The sequence below is a fragment of the Rhododendron vialii genome, chromosome 4a (assembly GCF_030253575.1).
Source record: "Rhododendron vialii isolate Sample 1 chromosome 4a, ASM3025357v1".
Classification (NCBI taxonomy): domain Eukaryota; kingdom Viridiplantae; phylum Streptophyta; class Magnoliopsida; order Ericales; family Ericaceae; genus Rhododendron; species Rhododendron vialii.
The window spans coordinates 1,637,932-1,650,026 of NC_080560.1; the positions used below are offsets into that span (position 1 = coordinate 1,637,932).

At 39.1% G+C, this 12,095-nt stretch overlaps 1 protein-coding gene across 2 annotated transcripts; it reads right to left on the reverse strand.

The window, feature by feature from the left end:
* Nucleotides 1-327: 327 nt before the first annotated feature.
* LOC131322379 (uncharacterized) lies at nucleotides 328-6,448 on the reverse strand. Of its 2 annotated transcripts, XM_058353687.1 has the most exons (6): nucleotides 5,839-6,448; nucleotides 2,617-2,728; nucleotides 2,361-2,532; nucleotides 2,074-2,252; nucleotides 1,296-1,446; nucleotides 557-687 (listed from the first exon to the last, which is right to left on the reverse strand). In XM_058353687.1, exons 1-5 carry the CDS (start codon nucleotides 6,327-6,329, stop codon nucleotides 1,321-1,323), a joined length of 1,080 nt encoding a protein of 359 aa, XP_058209670.1. In that variant the 5' UTR covers nucleotides 6,330-6,448; the 3' UTR covers nucleotides 557-687; nucleotides 1,296-1,320. The 2 variants fall into 2 exon arrangements, with proteins under 2 accessions (XP_058209671.1, XP_058209670.1); XM_058353688.1 differs by lacking the exon at nucleotides 1,296-1,446 and having other exon boundaries at nucleotides 328-687.
* Nucleotides 6,449-12,095: the final 5,647 nt, after the last annotated feature.

Genomic DNA, 12,095 nt, shown 5'->3' on the forward strand with positions numbered 1-12,095 from the left:
GGGGGGGGGGGGGGGGGGGAGAGAGAGAGGAACACAAAAGAAAAGAGGAAAAAAAAAAAAACCAAGATCCGAATACGTGAGCCGCACAACAATCGGTGGAATAATACTTGAGTTGTACAACTAAACAAACATGAGGTATATACCCTCACTGTTGGTCTGGTCATAATCTGAATTTAACCTAATTTCCACAGGGGAAAAAAAAAACATTTGCACAACCTTTTTTTTTCCCAATACAATATTCCACACAGCAACCATCGGAGTCCATCCATTCACAGCCACAATTTGAAGCAGAAAACAAAAGCGCACAATCAAGCAGCTAACAGTGCATGAACAACTAAGAAGCTGAAGATCTTAAAGCTAATAGTGTCTTACAAGATAGCAGAAAAGGGTTCATGTCATCCTTCACACTAATTCCTGTTTTCCTATTGCCGGCAATTTACACATGTTAGAGAGATTCCAACAGAAGACGTAAGCCTAATTATGTCAATAAGAAAATCACAACCATAGGACAGTGGTGACACATACATAATTCACCATAAGCCCATTGTACTCACAACTTACCCAGCTAACAGAAGAACATTACATACAAACAACCAAAGCAGAGCCAAATAAACCTTTTGAGGTAGCGACAAGTATTTGTCACTATGTCAGCAGACTTCGAACGCAGCAGGTTAGACTAACATGAACCTGCACAGAACATGAGTTCATTTAATATAAAGGATCGTTTGGATGCGATTAGTAAAGCTGGAAAAACAAGAATATTAGTAGTAATCACCATAGCAATTCCAAGAATAATTGTAGATAACTACTTCTGAATATAATCACTATAGCAAACAATTTACAAAGTACTTTCAATTTTAAAAGTATATCAGATTTAATCACAATTCGCACAACGAAGTCATGCACATAATGCCTACAATTGTTATGTTCCAATTCTCAGAGTTATTCTGTCTTTCCAGTGAAACTACCCTACCCTATAAAGCTCACAACAGACGTTCTTTCTAATAAGGTCACAAATGGGACGGATCACGGGTCACATAAGTTTGCAGGCTATTACTATGTATTGACTTGTTTTCGCTTGCTTGAATTTGAAGTACGATTCAAACAATTAGAACAATTGAATACCCATGTGCCCTTCACTACACAGTAGCTTCAACGACTCAAAATTTTGCACATTAAGCAGAAGTTGGGAAAAGGAAGAGGGGAAAAAACACAATACCAACAAAGAAAGGCTTACAAACAAAGGACTGAGCTGCAAAAAAATCATGCAAATAAGCAATGGAAATGCGTAGTACACATACTAGTCAACACGAACAGATATCACGATCTCTTAAATAGATGATGGCGTGCCAACATTTCAGGTATCCCCAATGCAGAAATGCTTTGACACCCAAAAAGCTCTTGCAGCTTCGTATCACATTGAATCACCATGGGATTCACTGGATCCTGGAAGTGAAGGGAAGAAAAAAAGGTTGATGCAGTTTACATGGCAAGACTATTCGTTATAATCTCATCAAACTCTGACAACACAAATATTGAAAGATAAGACAACAAAACATTACAAACTCGCCACTAGTTCCATGGGAATATCATAAGAGATGGAAACAAGCAAAAGAATAAGATATCCCCCAAAGGGTAAATTCACAGAAAATAATAATAGTAACTTGTGGCTTCAGTTATAAGAGCATTGTTGGGCAAATATTTACCATAAGCCATTAGTATGTTTAACGATATCATGATAACATAGTCATAACTGCAACATGTATACATGAACCTATATGAAAAACCACAAGTCTAGACCCTTAAGAAGCCCATATTTGTGAGTCAACTATTTCTATAACCAAAATTTAAAGAAATGCAAGATTATCAAAAATTTCTCAACTGCATTTTAAAATTCTAGCAGGCATAAGCATGGAAAACAAAACAGTTTTTCTCAGAATAAAACTAAACCTTACTGGACCCCGGACCTGCCACAAACATACTTCTCAGAACCAAGTTATTGTAGATAATAAACTACCATATGAAGATCAACGACAAGCAAAACATTGACTGAGGCAGCTTTGGATTACCCACCTCGAGGTGATTGACTGTTACGTACTCCCAAACACGTCTTAAAACCTCAGAATGCAACATTTCCCTTCCAGCAATACCAAAAAAGTTTGCAAGTGCTTCAGATATCATCACAACAGGACCACCAGATTCGGAACTTTTTGTCCCTGGTTCCACTACCATTTTTGGTTTCTTAGGCGGTTCTGACAGCATCAAAACAATGCAATCAATGTCACTGGAATGGAGATAATAAAGAAACAGAAACATAAAAATCTTTAATTAATATAAAACACCAGGCTGTGTATACATACTTGTAGGCTCAAGGGGAATAATATGTTTAGATAGCAACTTATTCATCTTGAACATGTCCGTGCAATCTGTCTCAAAGACCAAACGCAGCTCGTCGTTGCAAATTATCTTCCTTTTGTTGCCTGGATCTTGAAGATTGTGTTTCCTTATGTAAGCCCACAACTGCTTAACAATCTGAACCAAACAGAAAGCAAAATTAGAGGTAACTTTGTTTAAAAACCATATCGACAAATTAGGAGCTTATCCATGAGTTTGAACCTCAGTCCTAGGCAGTTCTGGATGCCCGACAATGGCCTGAAGTTCAGGGGTAACCCCGCAAACTTTGTTTAGCCCCCCTGGGCCACCTCTTCTCTTTCTCCCAGTTTGAGAACTGCGAATAGATAAAAAAAGACACAATCAAAACTGGCCAAGAATCAAATGACATGTTCCACTACCAGAATCTCACAGAGAGATTTTGCAAAGCTGCAGGCTAAACGTGCAAAGTTAAAGGGTACAAGGGACACGAGTCAGAAACGGGTGAAATTTGTGTGGATGAAATAGAGAAACCCTTTTGATAAAAGCACCACCAAGGGAATACTAACTCAACTTAGAATATGGGTTGAAACCATTGGTTCCTAATGAGAGGGCTGCATGATTGGGGGCCAAAGTTCAGGGAAGCTGGTGTTTGACATACTTGAGACCTAAGGAGGTACAAATTTGTGCAATAGATAAACCTCTGGAACTAAACACTTCAATTAGCTGTCCCTACGAGCCAAAACATACTCCTTTGATACAGTGATAAGGCAAAGTCCATGATGCCACGTAATCACAACTTCCTAACGAGGAGAGTCGAATAGATATGATAGTTGGGGGTACGAATTTGTGTCTAGACGAACCCCATGATATCCACCATCACCTTGGAGCATTGTTCTTTCATACTGAGATGCACCAGAGTCCATGATGCCACATAATCACAACTTCCAAATGGGCACAGTCGAATGGATATGATATAGTTGGGGTGAGGTGCCAAAATTTACCAAAACTTGGAATGAACAGTTTTGAAAACTTTCTAAATAAGAAATTTGGAGTGAAGTGCTGGAGTTGAAAGGATTTAACTTACTTTGGACAACAACTAAATATTTGGAATTTAAGGCATTGGAGAGATGACAAACCAGCGAAAGAAATACAATAGACCAGACAATTTTGTCTCTATAGATGAATATTCAAGGACTGGGATGATGCAAGTCATAGACTCACAACTTTCTTGGTTTCATGGTTAATTAATTGTACAAAATACACATTGGAGACAAAGTTGGGGCATATGGTAGACAATCGATGAAGCTTGGGAAAGGAAAAGGCACCAAGAGGGGTAAAGGCTATGCAGGCCAGGGGTTCAATGAATGTATAGTGCCACCATGAGATGAACAGACAAATGGGTGAACGAGTTTATTCACAATTCACATAGGGAAAATTGATTGACATGCATCAATTGAGCAAGGGAAACTTCTGACTGCAATAATCAATACAGACCCAACTCCAAGGAAGGGTCAGATATAAATTTCCATGGAGGGAAAAACTTACATCCTAAGAGCTTGTCAGTCAGCAGCTAGCACTTATGGGTTATGAGCCATCTTATTCAGTAAAAGAAAAAGTTGACTAATGGTGTTTGGTGCCCATTCAGAAGAATCAGTTATTTAGCCTTTTCAACTTTTATGACAAAATACACAAGAAAATTAAGCTATAATTTGTTGCTTTCTTTATTGTTTAGAGCTGCTAAATTCTGCACAGACAAACCACCTGCCTTGTTTGTTTTACTTTTTGAAAAGCATTTTTCAAAAGATTCCCCCTACTTCCAATCATTTCTCTCTCTATCTCTCTCCACTTATTACCCCTACTATTCTCATAATTTTTTTTCAAAAAGTAAAACAAACAAGGCAGCATTACTTGCATGAGGGACAAAGGTATTCTGGACCAATGTTTTAAAAACCGGACTGGACCGGCCGGTTAGACTGCCGACCGGCCAATGCACCTGTCCGGACCAACCTCAAAACCGGTAAAATTTCAGAACCGGCCTATTTTATGAACACTGCTCGGTCTGGACGGTTGAACAGTCAAATGTTGGAACCGAACGGTAGGCATCAAAATTTAAACTTATTGGCAGAACATTTAATGCTCCCCTTCACACCAGGTCTATCAAATGCAGGCCAGCTGCACATGGGAACCATGGAAAGGTTGAAAATCAGCCATTCACCCATGTGTCAATCATCTCAATCCATTGTTAAGGCTTTAGAGACACTGGGGCTTCCTTCATGTTTAACTCACTTCCGATGTGGGATGGAGTAAAATTGGAAAATGCAGCTTGTTTGAACAAGCGTTCATTTCTCCTCTCTCTTTTCAAAATTTTCAGATACATAAATGCTTTATATTTTATTTTTAGTTAATTTTACTACTATTAATATATATAATTAATATAAATATGACGTCACGGTTCAACTCCAGTTCGACCGCGGTTGAACAGGTGACCCATCCACCCGGTCCCTTTTCCGGTTCGCTCGCCAGTCCGGTTTTCAAAACATTGTTCTGGACATTGACTTCACAAAAAGATATATTTGACAGCTTATTTAACTAAACAAGTTAAAACTTTTTGTCACCTCTATCCATCTCCAATCCTTACTCTTTTCATTGAAACTTCTAAAGAAATTACCTTCTTATCCCAAACACCAGATTTGCTTAAGGTAAAACCCCTCCAATCCTTACTCTTTGGTGGCTAGCGAGTTAGCGGATCACGCCCTAAAACGGGCTCGCGACTGGGTCTCAACCGACCCTCATTCGATATAGGATGGGGAAAGTCAGTGCAAGAGAGTTTGCTGGCATTATGCGACTGCGTCACGTCTACGGGCTCCCAGTGTCGGCCCAAAATGCTGGCCAAAACCTGTTTGATCAGGTCTTGATTATCCCAGTTGGGCCACCGCTACCATAAAGGCAACGTAATCTGTTGGGGTAGCGTAATCTGTTGTAGTAGCAGTAGTTTGTATCCAACCAAGAACTACTCTAAAGCTGGGTTCTACCGCTGCTCCTGTCATCCACATACACCTTGTTTTTGTGCGGAACGAACCCCATAACCATGCAATACAGGCGTTGTCACATACTTACCTCCAAAATCACAAATTTCATACAATGATAAACCTCAACGTACAAAACAATAGACCTGCCTAATCACGAAGCTAGTGAATTCAAGCAAACTAAGGGCAATAGTAACCTGCATTGGCTATTTAGGAAACCTTAGTCACATAATCCTTGACTAGGACTCTCCGCTCTCGTTCTCATTTCTTGCTCTCTCAATCCTCGTTCTAGCGAATTTTAGTAGTTAGGGTGTTTTGGATAAAGCTTTCACGCGAGCACATTATGTGACTTAGAGAAAAAAACAACAAAAAAATGGCACCTTGATTATACCCTCAATTTCTCACCAACCAAAAGAAAGGTCAGGAAAAAAGCGCATACCTCTCTTTGGGGCTTTCAGCCGGGTCGGCAGCGGTGGTAGCAGAACCCGAGGTAGTGACGTCAGAAACACAGGGTTCTGTCTTTGCCACCACGAGCGGCGGTCGGAAACCTAGCTCGCCGTGGAAATTGGGTTCCGGCTTCGCCTCCGGTAGCGGCGGTTGCGGTTGCGGCGGCCGGAACCCACCATGGAAATTAGGGTTTTGGGACGAAGCGGCGTGGAAATTAGGGTTTTGGTGGTGGTGGTGGTGGTGGTGCGACGGAGGAGGGTTGGGGTTGGGGTTGGGGTTGGGGTTGAAGAGGAGGTGGATGTGGTTGCGGATGAAGTCGAGCTTGTGGGTGAGATCTAAGCCTAGCTTGGACTCGAGGTGCTGGACGACGCTGTTGAATGAGGTTAGGGTGGTTCTAGGGTTTGTTTCGCGGAGGAGAGACTCTAAGGACTCGGCTATGGCCTGGTCGGACACCATTGTTGTTGCTGCCCCTCTCTCACTCATTGTTCATCTACCACTTAACGGAAATTAACCAACTCGCCAGATCTCTCTCTCTCCTCCCTCCCTCTCTCTCTCTCTCTCCTTTGTTTCGCGGGATCCCAGGTTTCGCTCTCTCCTCAGCCTTTATGGAAACAACGAAATGACAGAACAGCCCCCTGAGGGTTTTTTTTTTTTAAAATCAAGAAATAACGAAACCTGGCCATTTATTACAGCAATGGACGGCTAGAGATTAGTTGTGTGTCATGTTTTACACAACCGTTGTGTGTGTAGCACTTTTGCTTTGAGTTTAGCAGCTCGTTTAGCCGGTGAATAAGGTTCTTAGATAAATAAGACCCCATTCTCTTAAATTTAATTTAAATTTGAGAATAATTATTATTATTTATTTTTCGCATTTGTTAGTTTTGAGCCAAATTTTTTTGAGTTATTTATTCGTTTTGACGAGATGAATTAAATTTTTTTTTTATTTTTTACTTTTACCCAAGTTTTTAAGAAATAATCACTTTTTAGCGCAAGTATGTATGTGTGTGTGTGTATATATATATATATATATATATATATATATGTTCCTCAAATTTCTTAGGCACGATTTTCAATAAATTTTCTTTATCTCTCTCCACTCATTACTCTCAAGAACCTTCCTCAAAACCCCAAAACGAATAAGGTTAGGATTTTGGGACAAGAACCACCCCGGATATATATAATGGAGAATTTTGTTAGTTAAGAGTGATAACTTCCTTTCAAAAAAAGAGTGATAACTGAAAATGGATTTTTTTTTATTGGTGGTTGAAGTGAAGGATAAATAAATAATTTGACAATTTACTTAGATTTCATTATACAAAATATTCGTAATGATAAAGCAAAAAAGGTTTAGAAATATTTAAGAGGCATATCAGAATAGTATGTTCACCCAGATAAGCTAAAGATGGGGGTGGGGTGACCTTATTCGCCAGATAAGAAGTCCAGAAGCAAATGGGGAACAAGCATTGAACAATAGTAGCTCGAATTAGTTTATCCCGAAAGTCCTTATCCCCTCACTTCTCCTCCGACCGCCAAACATGTCGTGTAGGTGTGGATAGGGACATATGTCTTTCTCTAGTCTAGTATATGATAAGAAAGACAAAGTACCATTTGTGGGCCATTTTATTCTATTAGTGTTTTTAAAGCTTTTTGTCATGTTTTTTTCCCCAAGGTAGTCCATCAAGCCAATTAATTTACATTTAAATATTTTCTATTTTATTAACTGTTATAGTGTTATATGGGGAGAAAGGGAAAAAAAAAAAACATTTTCTAAAACATTTCCTGTTTCATCCTCAATTCTTCAAAACATATTTTTATTTAGGGAAATGATTTTGTCGCTCTCATTTTAATTAACGTCACTCCCCTGTAAGTGTATTTTTGCATAAAAAAATACACTAACAAATGAATGACATTAACAACAAATGGAGTTACAAAATCAGCAGCCTTTATTTATCTTCAAATCACCCTTAGAGATGTGTAAAGATAGGAGTACAACAACAATTGTACAGCAGCCAAGAACATATCTCGTTTGCGCCAGTTTCGGGTCCCGCAAAGATGATCAGAACCGTTCATTTTGTTTAAAACATTTCGTTTAGGGTTCCTGTAAAAAATCATCTCAATCTGATATCGGAAAAAGTGTTTATGAATCATCCAACCTTGCTTCAAAATTTAGGAAATGGTGTTTATGAATCATTCAATTTTGCTTCAAAATTTAGGCTACTTTGCTTCAAAATTTAGTCTAAATTTTGAAGTAAAGTGGATGATTCATAAACATCATTTCCGATATCGGATTGAGATGATTTTTTACAGGGATTCTAAACGAAATGTTTTAAACAAAATGAGCGGTTCCGATCATCTTTGCGAGACTCAAAACGGGCGCAAATGAAATCTGTACCTGGCTGCTGTACTTGTAGCAGGATTTAGATGTATATAGATAAACCAACAGTAAAGATTGAGGTACAGCAGTGGGTGTACAGCAGCCCCGCACAAATAGATTTTGCGCCCGTCTCAGGTTCTGCAAAGATGATCGAAGCCGCTCATTTTGTTCAAAACATATTGTTTACGGTCCCTGTAAAAAATCATCTCAATCCGATCCGATATCGGAAAAGGCGTTTACGAATCATCCAACTTTGCTTCAGAATTTAGCCTGATTTTTTACAGGGACCGTAAACAATATGTTTTGAATAAAATGAGTGGCTCCGATTATCTTTGCGGAACCCGAGACGGACACAAAATCCATCTGTACGTGGCTGCTGTACATCCACTGCTGTACCACTAGCAACTCTCATAAAACAATGCGGGGTTGAGACTCACCCATCGAACGGGAAACATCAGTGATGGAGGCGGTGTATAATTAACCTGGGGACCCTGCCGAGCGCCCAATCCGGCCGTTCATCTCGGAATCAATGGCCCGGATCGAAACATCTTTTTCCTTTTCCTTTTCTTTTTTTTTAAATCCGTTCGGTACCTTTACATCCGGACCGTCCAAAACACTTTTGGACGGCTGAGATGCGCTCGGCACCTCTGCCAAGCAGGGTCTCCCAATCCGTGTATAATTAGGCCCCGTTCTGGAACGTAAAATAAGTACTTATTTTTTAAGAAGGCAATTTGAAGCTCAAAAATAATGTGTTTATGCAAATAATTTTCGGACCAATATGGATCTTGTTTAATAGATTTCATCAAAATATTTTAATACGATGCGAAAAAAATAAAAAAATTTATTTTTTATTTACATTATTTTTGAGTTTAAAAATGTGAAATAAGTTGCTTATTTTTCAAAAAAGTTTCTGGAACGGGCCCTTAGTGGGGCCCACTGCACTTTTCAATATTTAATTTTACTCTTAAATAATTAAAGTTACTATTGTATCCCCAAAAAATTACACATTTTTCATTTTATATCATTTACATATCCTGGTATTTTTGTCAACTTTTTAAAAAGGTTCTCTTAACTTAATGGTCTTACACAAAGACCCACCATCTATACATACCGTATATTCTAGCAAATTTTAGGTTTCATTTTCAAGCTTTTTTTAAGAGATTAAATTCTTTACACTGCTGGTGTAAACATTTGTTTCCTCCAAATCAATTATATTGCGCCACGTCACCATGTTTTATTGATTGGGACCATTGTTTTGCAATGTGGCGCAATGTAATTGATTTGGAGGAAATAAATGTTTACACCGACGGTGTAAAGAATTTATTCTCCTTTTTTAATATGGAAAATGCTAACATCCATCCTAAGGACGGAGGATAACAGGTAAAAAGTGTATTGATATCCGAAAAAAATGTATTGATAATTGTGAAAAATGTAATAATATCCGTGATATGTGCATTGATATCCGAATTTCTTGAAATTATTGGAATATTATCCCCTGCCTAGTGAACGGAGGTTAGTAAGACCGTTTTAATATTATTGAGTATAAGTAAAAGATAAAAAATAATTCTAAGACAATGTTTTAATGGTGCCCTCACCGAACAAGATTTCTACCTATGCCGCTGGAGACATCCACAACTTGGTGTTTTGTTTTCCTCGTTTTCTTCTATTCGTTTAAACTCTCTCATGTTTTTGTTTCCCACCAAATATCCATCAAGTTTGGTTGCATGATGGGTTGAAGCTCATCCATCGTGCAACCCATTTTGATCAGGTTGTGGTTTTTTCTTTTTTTTTCCCCTAACAAAACCAGTTTGAATAAACGTGCAAAACCGCCCGAGATAACGGCTTTGAGAATACGGGCGGGTTAGTTGTCCGATTTGGGCCACAACTGAGCTGAAGTTTTTCCTAAGTGGACTTTTCAAATGGGCTCCGCAGCATAATTGAACCCTTGTAAAGTGAGCCCACAGTGAGCCCATTTATATTTGGGCTTTCACTTAGAAGGTTCTCTCAGTGGGCCTGAACAAAACAACTAAAAAAATATACATTCCATATGCTATCGCATCACACATCAGCAAAACTGGTACAGAATGTAAATACTTAAAAAAAAAAAAACTCTCCTTAACTCTCTATTCGACATGAATTTTTCTCAATTTTCATCTTTTTATTCATTATTCTATATTTTTTTACGAAATATAAATTATATAGTTTATTTTGTTTGAAAAGGAAACTAAGTTCAATAGAAAAACATAACAAGTATATACTACAGTATATTTTGCATGAAACTATCTCATTTCTTGAAATCTTTATTTATTTATTTATTATTGTGGAAATTCCTGGTTTTTTGGCTAGAAAATTTGAGTAAATTTCAAGAGCTATACATGCCGACCCACTGATGCATATGCAGCCACGAGGAAAAAAACACGGAGTACTTTTTTTTCTATTCTCATTCATTGAGCGGACAAGATGCTAGTTTACAACTTAAAGAAATGTAATTTGATTTCTTTACCCAGAAAATAAAATATACGCACATTTATTTTTGTAGTGTTAAATTTGTTCTCATTTTAGAATAGTTGGGGTTAGGGCTGCAAACGAACCGAGCCGCTCGCGAGTGGCTCGTGACTTGGCTTGCTAACGGCTCGTTCAAGCTCGGTTCATCAAGCAAATGAACGAGCTCGAGCCAACATTTTCAGCTCGTTTCATAAACGAGCCGAGCTCGAGCCACTTGATGCTCGGCTCGTTGAACTCGCGAGCTGCCATATACAGTACATACATATACCAAACGAGCTATTCGAGCCGAGCTCGAGCTTACATATACATATACATACATACATATACCAATACCCCTTTCATGTACCGAACGAGCCATTCGAGCAGAGCTCGAGCTTTTGAATATATGTTCGAGCCGAGTTCGAGCCCACATATTTCAGCTCGATTCGAGCCCAAGCTGAGGAAAACTAAGACGAGCCGAGCTCGAGCAAGGCAAAACTCGGCTCGGCTCGGCTCATTTGCGGCCCTAGTTGGGGTACAAGTCTGATTTAAATAGTTCGGGTTCCGTGATTGAGCAACGTTGATTAGATTTACGTAATTATCTAAGAAACAATAATCTGTCCATATCATTAATACTGGATCTATCATTAGTTGGTAACATTAATTTGCACGACACTATTCTAATACAGGAAATGTCCCCTAGACCAACATTCACCGCCCAAACCGACCATTTCTCTCTTCCACCACGTAGTCCCTTCATGTGCTCCCGCTAGAGTCCATGCATTGAGAAAAAAGAAGAAGGGGTACACGGGGCACAACTTGCCAACCTGGTGTGCTACGAGTAGGGCGGTAGACAGCGTTCTAAATGGCGGTTTCGGCAGCCGTCTAGGCATTCGGCGGTATGATTTCACCCTCATCGGCTCATTTGGTGGAAAGGAAGATTTGGAGGAGTTTGGCAGCTAAGGGAGATTTGACAGAGCTAGGTGGCCGTCTTGGTGAGGCTTGGCGGAGTTTGATTGGCTTAGAAATATCTAAAAAAAACATTTTGGGAAAAAAACGCCGAATCGCTTAGCGGCGGGTCGCCGCCCGACTAGCGCCAATCGCCATTTAGAACATTGGCTGTAGCTAATCCGATCGAGCAGCTTGCGAGCTTGAGCTCGAGTTTTCGGTTTGTTTAGTAAATGAGTTTGTTCAACGAAAACTTAATTTGTTAAGGGAGGCTTGACTTGATTAAAGAGGCTCGTTTAAGAAATTTACTAAGCTTGGGCTTGAGCCAAACTCAAGCTCAAATTTTTTGCTCGTTTACTACTAAACGAGCCAAGTTCAAGCTCGACAAAACTCGGCTTGTTTTCAGCTCTATCTATACCTTTATTGATGGAATAAATAATGAA

Coding starts and splice junctions, on each gene's coding strand:
- LOC131322379 (XM_058353687.1), bottom strand. CDS start 6,329: ATGAGTGAGAGAGGGGCAGCAACAACAATGGTGTCCGACCAGGCCATA. Junction 2,533..2,616: donor CAGAACTGCCTAGGACTGAG/GTTCAAACTCAT, acceptor TGTTTGGTTCAG/ATTGTTAAGCAGTTGTGGGC. Junction 1,447..2,073: donor TAACAGTCAATCACCTCGAG/GTGGGTAATCCA, acceptor CTTCACTTCCAG/GATCCAGTGAATCCCATGGT.